Source organism: Protopterus annectens, chromosome 12.part0 (genome assembly GCF_019279795.1).
Source record: "Protopterus annectens isolate FY-2018-M chromosome 12.part0, PAN1.0, whole genome shotgun sequence".
In the NCBI taxonomy this organism is placed as follows: domain Eukaryota; kingdom Metazoa; phylum Chordata; order Ceratodontiformes; family Protopteridae; genus Protopterus; species Protopterus annectens.
Window position 1 is genome coordinate 894,553,013 of NC_056746.1, and position 18,399 is coordinate 894,571,411.

The following is an 18,399-nucleotide window of genomic DNA, read 5'->3' on the forward strand; positions in this document are numbered from 1 at the left end:
TAATAACTCTACCTTTGTATGAACCCCTAAATCACATTTTGTGCCTTGTCCTGTACTTAAAAATCTCTTGGAATGTTACTGTGGTCTGACAAAGTCAGATGTGAGGTGTTATCAAATTCCAAAACATGTAATACTACCTCAGTCAAAGTACCACCTGTATCATGCCTACCCACTGTAAATTCCGCACTATGTGCTCCCTGTAAAGTTATGTCTAATGCTAATACTCCATTTTCAAGTGACAGCAGAATATCTTGTAAAAGATGTATATAAAAGCACTTCTCAAAAATGTGCTGGTTTCAGAACAAGTGAGTAAGAGATCCATACATATCACCAATTTTGCACTCCCTGACTGCTAACTATTACTGCTAGGCACCCAGCATTACTGCAGCGCAGGTTAAAGCTGCATTGTTCAAGACCAAGAATACAGCTTCCATGAGACACGACAATATCCCTGGCTGTGTTCTACATGAACTACAAAGTGAACTGGCACCACACCTATGTGCCCTGTTCAATCACAGCCTCACCTCAGGCTTTGTCCCTACAGAATGACACACTGCTACAGTCATCCCTCTCCATAAAGGTGGAGCAACTACAGACCCTGGGAATTATCGCCCCATTAACCTGACGAGTCTGATATGTAAGGCTATGGAGCGCATCATCATGGACCTAATTAACAAGGATATAAGGAATCTCCAAACTTTGGATCCCACGAAATTTGTTTTTGTGAAGGGTAGATCATGCCTGCTCAACCTGGTTGACTTCTTTGAGTCAATCACCAGAGCTGTGGATGAGGGCAAGGCAGTTCATACAGCCTACCTCGATCTAGCCAAGGCCCTTGATACCATTCCCCAGTCAGGAATTATTGATAGACTCACCACACTAGGCATCGACCCCTATATCACTAGATGGGTTGCAAATTGGCTCACAGATAGAACCAACAGTGTGAAAGTAGCAGACTCCAAGTCAGACTGCCGACCAGTCACAAGTGGAGTCACACAGGAATCGGTCCTGGGTCCTCTCCTGTTTGGCATCTACTTCTCAGACGTCCAGGCCAACATGGAGGGACTCTGGCTGACCAAGTTAGCTGATGATTGCAAGCTACCAGCCATTATTAAATCCCCAAGTGATGTAGACAGCCTACAGAAAGGCCTCACTAAGACCAACGACTGGTGTCGAAACCATGGCCTTAAGCTTAATGCCAAAAAATACATCATCATTCCCTTTGGGAAAAACTCAGTTCCCACTAATTACCACATTGATGGGAGCCCACTGAACACTGAAGGGATTATAAGAGATCTGGGGACACAGGTCGACAGCAACCTCTCCTTCGACCACCACATTGCCACTGTGGTCAGAAAGTCCTTCTATGTGGCACATCTCATTACTAAGGGTTTTTCATCCAGGAAGAAAGAGGTCATCATCTCTCTCTACTCTTCCCTTATTAGACCAATCATGGAGTATAATGCCCCATTTGGCATGTACCTCACTAAACACCTGCAACAGCTGGAAAGGCCACAAAAGTACCTCACGAAGAGGATCCTAGGCCTTAAACACATGGCCTACATGGACAGACTCAAAAAACTCCAGCTTTTCTCTGTCTCATACCGTCTATTAAGAGGGATCTCTCCTTGACTTACAAAGCCATGTCTGACCCATCCCTGTTAAAAATGTTACACCTAAAGAAATCCAAATCCCTCTGCACCACATGCTCCAGGGTCCTCAACCTCATTACCACAATCAAAAGAACATGCTGGAGGGACAGGTTCATAACCCAGAGACTGCCCATGCTCTACAATAGACTTCCCATACATGTCAAGCAGAGCACCTCACTGGGCCTTTTCAAGAGAAATCTTGATGAGTGGATGGGAAATAGAAGGTTTATCCCGGGGATCACTCCAGTGGATCTACTTGACAGACGCACCAGGAACTAATGGCGGCATGATGCCAGGGCACTTCTATAGGCTAGACTTGTAAAGGCTCCAGGGACGTTGGCCTAGTACACACCTATGAATAGTAACAAGCCATAGTCTACAGATTATGGAACTCCTAAACCATGCTTTAATTCTGAATCAAACCAAAATAAGAAGGCAAAAAATGTTTATTAGTAAATAAGTCATGATTACAAACCATAATACCACATATTTGTTGAAAATTCTCAATCTGAACTTACTAAAAGTAATCAGAACATGACTGTGTAACAACAAGGAAGAAATATTCATAGGCAAATGTAATGAAATCACACATCATATCCTTGAAAATTTCACCAAGACCTCACTTACAACTTGTGATTCACTCTGCCTTTTTGTAAAATTACTGAAGATATGGAAACAACAGCTGATGCTAAACATAATGAATATTCAGTAACTTCAGAAATTAAATGTATTGATCTATTTATTACTTGGACAAGCCTGCATGCAGTTCTTAACTATTGAATGCAGTTATGAACAGTTCAGGAAGTCTGCCTCAAAACTGCTAAGAACTTCTGTCACAACCCTCATACAGAAATTAACAGAAAAGTTATGAAAAGTGCCCCATCTCACAACTATGGTAAGGCACATGGGTGTGGGGTAACTGTAACAGTAGATGCCCTACTAAAAACTGTTGCAGTTATTCATTGCAGATGTCCAGCAGGGGTAGCAAAGCTTTACATTCCCGATGGTGTACGTCCGATGTGTGTCAGGCTATAAAGGATGAACAGACACATGAGATCATCAGACTATCTACAAGCCAGTGGCTTGAAGACAACTGAGAGAGGAAACTGGTCAGCCAGGACGGGTATAGCTAGAACAAGTAGGAAACTCCACCAGGAAAGCATGTATGCATATGGCAGATCCAAAAACAAGAGAATACAGTGGAAGAAGGGAGGGGAAGGAATACTGCAACAGTTACCAGTAGGACATTTACTGCTATGGTAAGTTCTTAGACAACTGCAATATGTCTTAAATGAAATCACTGTTGCAGTATTTATCACAGATGGGTGATTCCCAGATCTGAAGATGGTGGGACCTGGGGGGGGGGGGGGAGATACTGGCTAAAGTGAAGAAAAAGAGAGCACTGATCTGGCAATGGCTGTCCTAGACCTGGAGAAGGCATTGATCTTATAGCGCTTGGTGAAAGTGTGCACAGAGGACCAAGTGGTCACTTCCAAGATGGACTTGGCATCAACCCCTTTGTGGAAACCTCTAGAGGAGGCAACCATCTGAGTGGAAAGTGCTTTAGGGCAGATGGACACGGATTTACCATGTTGTAAGTAGTAGAAGGAGATAGCTTTGGATATCCAAGACACAATGGTTTGCTTTGAGACTGCTTGGCACAACTTGGCCTCCATTAAAGAAAACAAACAGTTGGTCAGGGTCAGATTTTCTGACTGTCTTAGTTTTGTCCAAATAGAATCTCAGCTACCTGTGAATGTCTAAGGAATTTAAGATTCTTTCCCATCTATTTTGAGGATTGGAGAGGAAAGCAGGTAGGTGAATGGCTTGATTTTGGGGCAGCTCATTCACAGCCTTAGGCATGAGAAAAGGATTGGTCCTAAGTGTTACCTTATCCTTATGGAAAATAAGGAAGGATGGAGTAGCCATGAGTGCCTGGAGTGCAGACACCCTGCAAGCAAAGGTCGGAGCTGGTACAGAACACCTTTCCATGTTCAGAATTTTTAGATATCTGAAAATGAGAAGAGCCAGAGAAGAGAATCTGAGGAATCTCCTGCAAGATGGATAGATGGGGATGTGAAGATAGGCATTCTTGAGCTCTAGGGACACTATAAATGCCTGAGGCAGAATAAAGGGCAGGAGGGTGTATAGCAAAAGCATTTTGAAGGTAGGCACTTTCAGGAATGTGTTTAGCAGGAAGAGTTCCAGGATGAGCCTCTATTGCCCTTCCTTCCTGGGAACAAGAAAAATTCTTGAATAAAACCCTTTTCTTATGAAGGATGGTGCCCTGTGTCACCAACTTCTGAATAATGGGATCAGTCAAGGGAAGCTGGTTGGGAATTCCAGCCATGCAGGGAATACTTTCCCAAGACATGGCATAGCCTTCTTTGATGATGGTCAGAATTCACTTGTCTGTAGTTACCATCTCCCAGAACTAAGTGAAAGGGAAAGCCTTTTTGATAGGTAGGTGGAGGGATGCATAGGGGGTCTTGGGGGACAGAAGGAGGATAGTCACAACGTTTTGCCCTCAAATGGAGGTCTCCCTGAAGCGGATTTCCTCTGTAGTTTGTCAGAAAATATTTTCTTAGGCACTTTTCTAAGTTTGTGAGAGGGCCTAGGATCCCTCTTAATGAAGCAAATGGATTTGATTGAGTAGTTCCTATGGTATCTAGCCACTGTAGAGAGGAGAATCTATCTGCAGTCTTTCATGATCTTGCCTTGTCTTGCTCTTGCAAAGTTTTGAAAAGATTGGCAGCTTGTGGCCCAAAACAAAAAGTCATTGTTCAAGAGTGAATTCAAGTGTTTGGATTTTATGTCTTCAGGGATGGGTTGACCAAGGAGCCGTGCATATTGTCTGATCACTGAGCCAGTAGCAGCACCCTGGACATAGCACCCACTGCAGCATAACTGCATTTGATGCTGTGTCTGCCTATTTGTGTCTGCTTGGGACAAAAAGGTCTGCATTTGCTGTTTCAAATCTGCTGTCTGAGGTTCTGACATGACTTTATGCAGAGACTGTAACACAGAAAGCAGGTATTCAGTCTTTTGTATTTAGCAATTAACAGCTCTGAATGCTAGACTGGAGGAGAAGTAAACTTTCTTACCCCACCTCTCCATGGCCCTGCTCTCCATATCTGAGGGGAGGGCATTAGCAGTGGGAAGCAATTTGGATGACTTATCAAAAGAGAGAGAGACTGCTGGAGGGTCAGACTTGGGATTTTTATACAGGTCTTTAAGTTCACCAGGAACCTTATAAAACCTGGCTGGTCTTTTAGGAGCAGATGGTTGAGAGTCAGGTGTTAATGAAGAAGAATGAAAGCATCAAGATAAGCTTCAATGTCTGGGGAAACTGACGAAGAAGCCACACTGACCATCTCCAGAAGGCTCTAGAATCTCTTTTGTACCTCGGCTATTTGCCTTGACTGACACTCAGTGGTTTCTCCAAAGGAAGCCTCTTCCAGAGGAGGGCAAAATGAAAGTGAGTTCCATTTGTCCAAGGAGGCTTGCTCAAGAGAGTGGCGTTGTGAAGAGTAATCCAGAAAATGGTCAGCATTTGGTTCCGGATCTTCTTCAGAAGAGGAAGAATCCATGGTTTGCTTTTGTGGTGTGGCTTGAGAAAGCTGGGTCAAAAAAGAAGGAGGCATCAGGGGCATAATTACTTTAAATAAGCTTTGTAAGAAGTCCATCCATTCTTTTTCCCTGGAAGGAGTAGGGGATGTCAGATGCCTTCTTTTTTTATTTCTTCTTGTTTAGAGTGACATCTGCCTGTATGAGCCTTGGAGGATCAGAACCTTGTCTCATTTCAATATGTTAGAGGAACGTCCTCCCATACAAGGATCTGAGGGATTCCAAGCAGGCCCTAGAAGACTATAAGACACATTTCTTCTGAAGTATCCACAGTCTGCTAGTCCTCAGGGGCTGTACCGGCCTCCAACAGGATCTCAGTAGCAGGCATCAGAGAAGTAATTAAACGTACTGTGGGTTCAACCAGCTCAGTGGATACATCTGACTCAGAGAAGCTGGATTGGGAATCATCTTGGAGTATCTTGAGTTTCTACTTAGGGGGAAGGGTGGCAATGTTGTCCTGAGAGTCTGCCATCTTAGACTGGACTAGGCATTTCAATCACTGGGTTTCAAGAAAGGTATTAAGTGAGGAAAGTCTTGATCTGAGGGTCTTAGGTACAAACCACAGGCTTGGTTCCTGCAGAAAGGAGAACAACAACAGTTATTCCCCTCCACAAAAGTGGCCTAGCAACAGATCCATGGAATTACAGACCCACAACCTGACCAGCCTCATCTGTAAGGCCATGGAATGTATCATTATGGACCTCATAAATAAAGACATAGGTGACCTCCAAACCCTGGATCCTACCCAATTCGGCTTTGTCAAGGGCAGATCATGCCTGTAAATCTGGTGGACTTCTTTGAAAATGTGACCAGGGCCAATGACATGGGCAAATCTGTGCACACAGCATACCTCAACTTGACAAAAGCTTTTGACACAATCCCACATTCAGTCATTACTAATACACTTAGCAAACTGAATGTAAACCCCTTTGTTGTAAGATGGGTTGCCAAATGGCTCACAAACCTGACACACTCTCAAAATGGGTGATTCCAAATCAACCAGCAGACCTGTTACCAGCAGGGTGCGACAGGGGTCAGTTCTGGGCCCCCTACTGTTTGGTATATACTGCTCCGAAGTTCAGGTCAAAACTAAGGGGTTGTGGCTGACCAAGTTTGCAGACGACTACAAACTAGGTGCAATCACCAAATCTCCAAATGATGTCAGTATACTCCAGGAGGGTCTCACACAGACTGGTGTATTAGTCACTGTCTCAAACTGAATGCAAAGAAATCCATCATCATTCCCTTTGGCACAAACAATGTCCCTTTACATTATCAAATCAACAACAATACCTTAAGCACCCACAAAGTGGTAAGGGACATGGGATCATTAGTTGATTGCAAACTTAACTTCGACCATGTATCAACTGTAGCAAGGAAGGCTTTCTGTGTAGCACACTTGAATAGTAAAGGCATTGCCTCAACAGCAAAAGAGGTTATAATCCTTCTATACTCAGCACTAATCTAGCCCATAATTGAGTATAATGCCCCGTTCAGTATGTACTGTACAAAGCACCTGCAGCAACTGGAGACACCTCAAAGGCTTGTAACAAATAAGATCAAGTGGCTCCAGCATGTGCCTTACACAGACCAACTGAAGTCCCTGTCACTATATTCTATGTCATACAGACTTCTTAGGGGAGACATATGCCTGGCCTACAGAGCAATCCAAGACCCAAACCTAAAGAACTTGCTGCATATCAGTAAATCAAACAGGACTAGGGCTACCCATTACAGGGACCTAAATATGGCCTGTGACTTAAATAGAACATGCTGGAGGGACAGATTTATCTCCCAGCGACTGCTGCATCTTTGGAACAGGCTATCAATTCATGTGAAACAGAGCACCTCTATGACACTGTTAAAGAGGAACCTGGACGAGTGGATGGGGCACCATAAATTCTTACTGGGGATAGTGCCCACAACCCTCCTGGACATGGGCAGTCATTACTAAATGCAATCTTGGATAATGACTAACATTCTCATGGTATTACATTGAGAATGAAACGGCTAGGCTTAAAATGAACTCCAAGTAGATAGCCTAGTAATCTCCTATGATCCTATGACTGACTGACAAATGCAACAGGATTTATAGTCATGTTCTGGACCTAGGCAAAAAAGACACTTAGCGTGAAAGTCTGCCTACCGCATTCACAGTTACCCCTCCTAGCTGGCATCTAATGATTTTAAACCACAGGTCTAAGATGTAAGAAAAGGAAGGTTTCCTACCAAGGCACTTCTCTGACAATGATTAGCAAAGCTAACAGTACCAATGACCAAACGTGGATCAGTCTGACAAGTACACCACCTAAGCTCAGTCTAGAGTGAAATAGCCTTGGCATCTCTCGCATGTATGTCTGTCCTTTATAACCCAACACCAGCTGAGGTCATATGTTGGACATATGCCCTTGAGAAGGGAAAGCTTGGTACCCCAGCTAGACTTCAGCGACGAAAACCCATCTGTGATGAATACTGCAATGTGATTTCAGTTAGGACATCATACCTGCTAAGCACATCTTACTGTTTAAATCAATCCACCAACCATATGAATACTCATAGTAAAGGTTCGCAGTGGAAGTACATCCTTACTTGTTGCTATGTAATCTTCCTCGAGCTGTCTGAAGCAAAATGTCACCTTCTCCAAATCCCCCAGTGCTGCAATGACATCATCAAGCATTACACGTTCTTCTCTCTACACAAAAAAAATATGAAAAAAAAATAACTGTAAACTTGTATATGGTGTATATAGTTATAAATATTTCAGACAGATGACAGTCTGTACTGAAAAGACACAAATAATGTTTTTTTTAAAGATATTGGAAATTATGAAACCAAACATGATGCAAATCTTAATTACAGGGCTTATAACACATGTACAGACTGTCCTGCTGAACAAAGAAGAACACTTTTTCCCAAATTATTAACAAAATACTAACTCAGAGGACAGGCATTCCAGCATGCCACTGTCTATGTGAGCTGAACTCACTTCAGAAACACTCACTTTCACTGATACTGACTAAGATGGTGTGTGTGTGTGTGTGTGTGTGTGTGTGTGTGTGTGTGTGTGTGTGTGTGTGTGTGTGTGTGTGTGTGTGTGTATATCTGTGGACACATAGCAAAATATGTAGTACTTCACAAGTTAAATGTAAATTACTCCACAAAATGTAAGTCATTTCTCGTTAAAATGAAGTTGTTTTATAATGCCAATATAGTATATTTAGATGTGGGTAATGATGGTTTACCTACAATTGACTTCATCTGCTTTTTTTCATACCCGAACAACAGTGTGTAAGCCTACCATTGGCCAAATCCAAACGCAGCATGTTGCTAAATAACCAGCATTTCTCAAAGCTTCCTTTTGTCCTTTCTGGTCTCACAGGCAAGTGTGCTTTGATACAAAAAAGTGTCCTTTGCATAATCAACAAACTGTTATAATTCAAACAGTAAATGTAAAATACTTTAATAAATAAAGAAATTACAATGAAAATTATATGCAACTCCTTTAGAGTATAGAGGGAGGGAGAGTAACTTTATTGTTACAGTGAGAGCTTCTCAATGATCTGCTGTTATGAAAAGTACTTTAAACAACTGCACTATCTTTTTGTGCAGGGTCACCCTAACAGTAAATCATAATATTTCAGTACATTTCTAAGCAGTGTTTCTAAGAGGTGAACAGTTAAAAGATTCCCTGTTGCACACTGATATCAAAAACCTGTTTTACATTTGGATTGAGTTTCCAACTACTAATGCTGCATCTGGACTGTTGTTTGTTTGTCTTTTTGGCTTTTCCTGGTTAGGGGTCGCCACAGCGGAACTCCGGTCTGCTAATGATTGGCAGTAGATTTTTTATGGTGCCGAGTTGCCAGCCCGACGCCCAACCTTCAGCGAAGGCACACCCATTTACGCATGTCTTTCGGAGGCCACTTGACTGCAGGGAGGACATGCAGACTCCACACAGAAGGCACTACAGTTGTGAATCAAACAGGAGAACCTCTTGCTGTGAGGCAACAATGCTACCGCTGTACCACCGTGGCTTCCAATGCTGCATCTGGGTATTGCAACAAAAACAGAGAGGATACAGTAAGGATGCTTCATTTACTATCCTGGCAGGAAAATACACCAGAAGGAAGAACCGTGTGACATCCAAAATGTAGATTAACCCTATAGGTATGTTCTTTAACTAGCCCTGTCATACTATGCACTACATCCCTTAGGTTAGGTGTATTATTTACAGTAATGCAAACAGCACTGGTTATCTTGTCCAATCCTATCCTATCCTATTCTAAACTGCTCAAAAGAGATTCAAACCCCATGTTTGTTTTAAATTATTTGCTGTTGTAAGAGTTGCCCGCCTTTAGTATAAAGTTGATATTGGACACACCCCCAGTCACATTACATTAGCTCATTCTACATTCTATACTGAGAACTTAGTAAAGGCCCACCCCTTTAGCTTCTGAACCTTGAATTATCTCATTATCTTCTGTCTCTCCACTTTCTACTGAAAAAAAATAAAACTGTACCTCTTTCTACTTCATTTTGCTGCTTGTGCTTAGAAGTTAAACTGTACTTAGTTTGCTGTACTTATTACTGCTTGTTGATAGCATCACTAAATTGATGACAGTATTCTATTCAATCGCAGCTTTATTTCTCCTGTCTGTTACTTTGTGACTTGTGAGCTACTGTTTGAAAGCAATCTACTGATTAACTATATTTCATTGCTATCTGCTGCAATTTATTACTGTTTAACTGCATTTTACTGCATTTCGTTGCTGTTTAACTGTATTTTTTTCGTATTGTGAGTTTTATTCTTTTGACTATAAATGATTAATCTGTGTTTCATTATGAGTTTTTTCGGTCTTTTTCTATTAAACCCCTACCACGTCTTTGTGCTGCTCTATTTTTTTGGCATTTCAGTTTGTTTTGCCGTTTTTTTCAGTTTCTGTGTGACAAGTACATACCTAACCAGTTGACATGTACAAAACAATTTCTACTTGTGCTTCCGTTTTATGAGTAGTTGTGCTAGCCCCTATTTGTGCAGCTAGTTCTAACCTGGTTAGTAGTATCCCCTTTACAATGTAACTGGAAGAATTTCATTGCTGATTAAAGATGAACTTCCTGTATTTATAGAGCAGTATATCTGTGTTTTAGCCTCTTCAGAAGGCAGCAACCAGGGCGCCAAGGGAATAAATGTTTAACTATTACATGGTGAAGTGATTTATGTTACTGTTTCACTGCTACCAGCGCTTTGGTTATTATAGCGACCAACATTTTCATTTACATTTGTCTCGGTAAAAATTGTAGGGTTATAAAACATCTTTATTGATTATTACTAATTCCACTACTTCTTCATCTCACTCAGGGTCTGCATTTTGTAAGTCTTGCCTAAAAAATTATTTGTCATTGTTTAAGTTGCTGCCTACAGCTTTCAGTCTACTATCTGTTATTGCCTGGTTTTACCAGTAAATCCAACATATCTGTATTGAAAAGCAGTATCCCAGAGAGATGGTGAATGAGCAGACAGAAGGATTGATTAACACAAGAAGAGTTTTGTGTAGAAACCCACAATATTAGCAGAAGCAAATGAAAATGGAAAGGCTAGTGATAGTAAAAATGAAGCACATGCTATGGAAATGCAGTATCCTCCAGCAGTGAAAGAGTAAAACGCTACTGAATTATGTTATCTGGTGTGCAGACATTACAAAGAAGCTACAGTCGTAATCTGTCTATGTACTTTTTTTAACATTAGACATTTGTCAGTCCTGAATGAATGAGTAGATTCCGTCAAAATACCAGCAAACCACAGCAGCGCCAGCAGCGCGAAGACGTGGTAGGGGTTTAACTGAAAAGTACCATTTTGTTCTTACTGAGTTCTTAACCTTAAAATTGAGTAGCATACTCTAGATAAAGGTCTGCGGCATCCAGAGCTTCAGCTGCAAGGTTTTTAACCCTTTTTGAGGTATTCCAGCTACGAGTTTTCCCTTAGTAGCACTTGTGCTATCATCTAGTAGTACTAGTCATAGGCCTTCCTCCCTTTACCCTCTTAGCTCTTTCAGTTTCTGACAGATATGGATGGACAATTTCCTGCACTTTCTCCTGCCAGTCTGGTCGATATGGGCATCCTGAGACAGTGTAGCAACTGCCTCATGTACGCGGACAACCCTCTACTACTACCACCTAGGAACACAATTTGTGAGAGATGCAAATATATCAAGCACCTAGTGCTGCAGAGAGCACCCCAGCCATACCAGGTTACTCATCCTATCGTTCATTCAGACCCCAAGCCATGGGCAGCAAAACAAAAGGAGGTGGAGTTGCAATATATATATAAAAGACATACACATCTCTAGGCTGGTCAAACAGTATGATGCACAGGAAATACTCCAGATACAGTTAACAATTGAAAAGACCCCTATTCAAATCATAGCTAGCTACAGGCCTCCAACTCTGACTCACTATGTCCACTCCACCTATCTGGCCCTCTTCAAATCTATCAAGATTCAACCCTTTACACTGATCCTGGGCAACTTTACCTATCCAACCATAGACTGGAAGAAATACTCATACCAAAACACAAATGCCCAAAGATTCCTTGATTTCATCAATGCAGATGCCTTGGACCAGTTGGCTGACATCCCCACAAGAGGTGAAAATATCTTGGACTTGGTATTAACCAACATGAGTAACCACTGTGGCATCCCTACAGTGTCATCATCCCTGGTAAGATCCAACAACAAAGCAGTCACTTTTGAAGTCACCATCTCCCTGACACCCCCCCTCCCCCTCAGCTAGGGTCAAACAAAAAAACTTCTCCAAAGCTGATTACAATCTCCTGAGGTAAGGTATAAACTGCATCATAGCCCCCTCCACAGAAAGTGGCACATATGTCCAAACTTACACCAAAGTACTATGTGAGTATTTATATAGCTGCATGGAATAAGGAATACCAGACAAGATGAAATCATCCTCCTCAAGGATGAGTAAACTTGTCTGGTGGACATCTAGAATAAATAAACTCTATAATAAAAAACAATTGCTGTCCAGGACCAAGAAGGAGCATGTTTCTAATTGGAAGCAATCTCACCTTAGCTTGAACAAGCACATAAGAGCACTAGTGAAATCCTCAAAAGCAAACTTCAAGTCCAAACTGGTCATATCTACTAAAGACAATCATAAGGCTTTCTTCACATAAGTACGCAGTCTCAAGGGTAGCACCCAGATCTGCTCAGAACTGGTGATCAAAGACACCACATACACAAACCCTGTAGATATAGCCGACCTGCTGGCAGACAGGTTCAGTGAAAACTTCAGTCCTCTGTCCCCCCATCAGTAGAACAGGACATCCCCAGTACCTGCCCCACTCCCCTTATCTCTAGGGAGCAAGTCATCACTGCCCTCTCAAAGACAAAAAATACAGCCTCCATGGGACCCAATAACCTCCCAGGCTGCAACCTACATGACCTCAAGCAGGAACCTGCAGCGCCATTAGGTACCCTATTCAACCAAAGCCTGAGTACCGGCTTCATCTCAGCAGAGTGGAGGACAGCTACTGTCATCCCTTTGCACAAAGGTGGAGCATCCACCGATCCAGGAAATTACAGACTCATCAGCCTAACTATCCTGATCTGCAAGGCCATGGAGCAGATTGTCATGGACCTCATTAACAAAGACATTGGCAACCTCCAGACACTTGATCCCACACAGTTTGGTTTTGTCAAGGGGAGGTCATGCCTGTTAAATCTGGATGACTTCTTTCAGACAGTCACCAAGGCCAGTGATGAGGGGAAGACGGTGCACACCGCTTACCTTGATCTGGCCAATGCCTTCTATACTATTCTCCACTCAGGTATAATAGACAAACTCTCTCAACTAGGCATCAATCCATATGATACCAGATGGGTAGCAAACTGGCTCACTGATAGAACCCACCTAGTCAAAACAGGGGAAGTCACCACAAGTAGTAGACCCGTAACAAGCGGTGAACCTCAGGGATCGGTCTTGGGGCCTCTGCTGTTAAGGATATACTTCTCAGAGCTGCAGGCCAAATCTAGTGGGCTATGGATGACCAGGTTTGCAGATGACTGCAAGCTGGCTTCTGTCATCAATTCTCCTAGTGATGTGGACATCCTCCAAGAGGGTCTCACCCAAACAAATGACTGGTGCCAGAAACATGGCCTCAAACTGAATGCCAAAAAAATGCATCATCATCTCTTTTGGGGAAAATGATGTCCCACAAATTATCACATTGATAATAAGGCACTAAGCACTCAATCAGTCATGAGGGACTTGGGAACCTAGGTTGATAGCAAACTGACTTTTGACCACCATATTGCCTCTGTTGTATGGAAAGCTTGCTACATGGCCCATCTCATTAGTAAGGGTATCTCATCCAGGGACAAGGTGATCATAACATCCCTGTATTCTTCCCTTATAAGACTGATTATTGAATACAATGCCCCTTTCGGCATGTATCTCACAAAGCACATGCAACAGCTGGAGAGACCACAGAGATTCTTCACCCGGAGACTCCAGGGCCTCAAACATCTACCTTACACAGATAGGCTAAAAGCCCTGTCCCTCTACTCAGTCTCCTACAGACTCTTCAGAGATAACCTCCGTCTGGCATACAAAGCAATCTCAGACCCCCACACTGATGGGACTGCTGCATATCCGCAAGTCAACCTGAGTAATCCACACACGAGACCTCAGCCTGGTCTGTGACATCAACAGGACTTGTTGGCAGGGCAGATTTGGGTCCCAGAAACTCTCCCTTTTGTGGAATAGACAGCCTCTCCTCGTAAAGCAGAGTACCTCATTAAACCTTTTTAAGCGCAATCTGGATAACTAATGGGGATCAGAAAATACACCCCTGGGATTCCACCTATGTCTCTGCTGGACAGTGCCATAGGGTGCTGACTTGTTGGAACATGGGCTAAATTCTTGGCTAGGTTTCTAAGGGCCTCAGGGCCAATTGCCTAGTAACTTCCTATGATCCTATGAAGAAACATCTCTGGCCTTAGAACTAGTTGGAAAGCTAACATAGCTGGACTGTCAATCTTTTTTCCCCTTGCATTCTGCATTTTATGGAAGGAAGACCACATGATCTGTACTCTCACTCCTTAAAAGTGAAATACAATAACCTGAGGCATCTGTGATTACGCTTTACTGACCTCACAAAAGCCTTTGATCTAATTGATCATGACTTAATATTTGACAAATTAACCGAAACAGGCATTAGTGGTGATGCAAAACCTTGGTTTGTAGACTTCCAAACCAATAGAGAATTCAAGGTGAAAGGAGGCACCACCACTTCTGAAACAGCTCCTTTTATGAAAGGAGTCCCCCAGGACTCCAGTTTAGCCCTTCTGCCATTTTCCATATGTATCAACAAATTCCCCTCTGATCATTCTCAGATACCTCTAATTCTTTATGTAGATGACATGGCCATCTACAGGTCAAACAAATCCCACTCTGTTATACAAACAGTTCCAAGATGATCTCCGAACCGTCAATAGTGGCTAATAGGCCAGAAACCTTTACTCAATTCCTCAAAAACAAAAGCAATCACCAACAAAAATAGCCAAAGCACCCAGTTTCCTTAATCTTAAAAATATTAATACCAACAAAAAAACTACCACATTCTTCAAATTCCTTAGCATTTGGCTAGACCAGTCTCTTAACTTTGAACTACACATTCAAAACACATGCAAAAAGATCAAAACACTACTTGGCAAACGGTAGGTAGGGTCCTCTTTGACAATTTCTGCTTGAGCAGGGGAACCAGGCAGGGGCGTACTCTTTTCCCTTAGTTACCTGCATTACATTTAGAACCATTGGCAGAGAAAATAACGGACTCACAAATTCAAGGATATCATTGGTATAGTAGTCAAGAAAAGCTGGCTCTATTTGCAGATGGTATTATTTTATACCTGACAAAACCAGAAACAGACATTACAGTATTGTGGAACATTTTGAGACAGTTTCACATCTTTTCAAGATACAAAATTATTAAAGCTAAAACAACGGCAATAGCAGTAAGTTATGTACCCACATAACTGGTTCAGCAACATCTACATTTATAGATGATAAAATTAAGTATTTAGGAGTATGGATTAAAAATGATTCTGGTGTGGCAGCTACGGATATATGGAAAGAAGCTAAACAAAAGATGATACAAAAATTGATAAATTGGAAGCCTTGTTATATGGATATGGATAGAAAGATACAAGCAGTTAAAATGTTTTTGGTCCCATTAGTCTTATACACAGGTCAGGCATATTTTTATCAACCACAGGAGAAGTTGTGGATAGCAATTAATAAAGGGCTGAATGACTTTATCTGGGAGAGGAAGACAGCAAGAGTCAAGTAGGAAAGTTAAAAAGGGCGGATTGAGATTAACAGATTTGAAGATGTATTTGTAGAGATACATAGTTAAGGTTCCTAAACATAGCACAATTAGAAAACTATAATTCAAAGTGGAAAGTGATGATGATGACAATGGGAGAAGGTCAAGAAACAAGATGAGACTGGGATTTTGGATGCAGGCCTTTAAGAAAAATAATATTACACAGAATATTATATCTATAAAGTAGAAAAAAGTATCCTAAGAACTAAGCAACATGGGAATGGAGAAAGGTGATTCTGCTGATAGGAATGACTGCAATTAGGGATAAAGACAATAGGCAAGAGGGGCTGGAATTTACTGGAGAAAACTGGAAAAGGAACCAAGGTAATTGGAGCAAGTAACTAGAGAGGGAATGGTAACAGAATGGGAAGAGGCCAAGAGTTTATTTGGACTGCAGGTTAGAGATTGGCTTCCCTATCAAGGACTGATATCAGAGTATAGACAAAGAGAAATAGATATGGGGGGGGGGGGTCATAAATGAAAGACCAGCACTGGTAGAGTTTGTAGTAGAATCCAGAACAGAAACTGCCATTAAAAAAGGAATAATTAGTACAGCATATAAAATACTGCATGACAACTATAAGAATCAATCAGAGGAGGTTAGAAAGGATTGGGAAGAGAGATTGGATAAGCAATTCACAAAGAAACAATGGGAGAATATATGTATGTCTCCCAAATATGCAATAAAATCTAGAAGATTTAGGATTTTTGCATGGAAATGTTTACATAGACATTTTTATACCCCCAAGTAGACTCCAGATAATTTTTCCCCAGGTAGACAGCAAATGTTGGTGTGACAGGTAAGAAAAGTACAGTTGTGTACCTACAATAAATGTAGATGTTCGAGTGTATTCACTGTTGCAGTCATTACACTTGGGTTATCCTGCTGGCAGGCTACTCGGAGTCGGCCAGAATTCCAAAGTCTTGGTCCGGCGTCGGTTGCTGTTGCCTCTTCCCTGACGTCAGTGCGCCAGGGGTATATAAGATGCAGCCGACGCCATTTTCTTCAGTTTTTCTTGCCCCAGATGTCAGGTGCCCCCAAATAGGTAGGCAATACATATTGCTAATAAAACATACAGTAAAATAAAAACAATACCTTCATCTACAAGCAAATACACTGTAGGATAGAAAGGTATAGATAAGTCCCAGGAAAGAAAGTAGGGATGGAGGGTGGGTAACCTGGACTGCAACAGTGAATACAATTGAACATCTACATTTATGGTAGGTACACAACTGTATTATGTTCATCGTGTTTCACTGTTGCAGTCATTACACTTGGGTTGAATCCCAAAGCTGAGGTAGGGTGGCTGGGTCTAAATAGGATTAGGAGTGGCTATGATACCCTGCAGAACTGCAGTGGCGAAGCCTGCTCTGGATTTAGAGTAAAGAGGCAAGTGGTAATGCTTGGTAAAGGTGTGTACTGAACTCCAAGTTGCAGCTTCCAAAATATCCTTGGTTGGTACTCCTCTGAGGAAGGCTGCTGAAGTGGCTGCAGCCCTGGTAGAATGTGGCCTAATGTTGTTAGGCACTGACTTTCCATGTTGTGCGTAGCAGAAACGAATACAGTGTCCTATCCACTTTGAAATAGTCTGCTTTGAGATAGCCTTTCCTTGTGATCCTGCAGCATATGCTACAAACTGTTGCTCAAGTTTTTCTGAAAGCTTTTGTTTTGTCCAAGTAGAAGCGTAACTGCCTGAGTATGTTCAAAGGGTGCAGAAGTCTCTCTCCTTTATTCTGGGGATTTGGATAAAATGTTGGCAAATGAATGGTTTGGTTAAGAGCCACACTGGATACCACCTTTGGCATAAATGTTGTGTTTGTCCTTAGAGAAACCCTGTCTTGATGAAAAATGATAAAAGGTTCCACTGCCATTAATGCCTGTAGCTCTGAGACTCTTCGTGCTGAAGTTATTGCTAGGAGCAAAGCAGTTTTCCATGATAAAAATTTTATATCAGCTGTACTGGCTGGCTCAAAAGGAGGTAAAGTGAGTTTTTCCAAAACAAAGTTGAGGTCCCAAGTAGGTATCGGTGCTCTCTGGGGGGGTCTTATGTTTTTAGCCCCTCCAAGGTACTACCTTAGTAATGGGTGAGAGAAAATAGGAGGTTCAGTGTTATAATGAGCTGAAATGGCAGAGGCATGGATTTTAATTGTTGAAAAGGATAGGCCTTTGTCCAGCATCTCAGTCGGGTATTGTAAAATCTGAGGGATATTTGGTACAAGTGGGTCAAAGCCTTGTGCCTGGTTCCAGGCGCAGAATCTCTTCCATTTGTCTGCATAAGATTTCCTGGTGCTGGGCCTCCTGGCCTCCAGAATGATATCTATAACAGCTTTAGAGAGAGGTGTGGTCTGAGTGGCTATGTTATCTGCCATGCAGCCAGATTTAAGGTTATTTGTTGGCTGTGCAAGATCTGATTGTTTTGTTGAGTCAGAAGTAGAGGTATTTGAGGTAAAGTCCAGGTTGGGCCTTGAGACAAGTTCTTTAAGATTGGGTACCAGTGCTGGCGTGGCCAGTCTGGGGCAATCAGGATAATTTTTGGCCTCTCTTGTCTGACTTTTAGGAGCACCTTGGAAAGGAGAGGCAGTGGTGGGAAGGCATAAACTTTTAGGGTTCTCCAGCAGAATGAGAGAGCATCCACTTTCCATGCTTGTGGGTGGTAAGTCTTTGTGCAGAATTTCTGTATTTGGCAGTTGAGAGGGGAGGCAAAAAGATCTATGTCC

At 42.1% G+C, this 18,399-nt stretch overlaps 1 protein-coding gene across 1 annotated transcript in view; it reads right to left on the reverse strand.

Annotated features, from left to right (window-relative positions):
• PREX1 (phosphatidylinositol-3,4,5-trisphosphate dependent Rac exchange factor 1) overlaps window positions 1–18,399 on the reverse strand; it is a 2,105,011-nt gene that overhangs the window by 104,884 nt on the left and 1,981,728 nt on the right. The window contains exon 33 of the mRNA XM_044089931.1: window positions 7,869–7,971. Within this exon, the coding sequence (XP_043945866.1) occupies window positions 7,869–7,971 (103 nt within the window). The remainder of the gene's footprint in view (window positions 1–7,868; window positions 7,972–18,399) is intronic.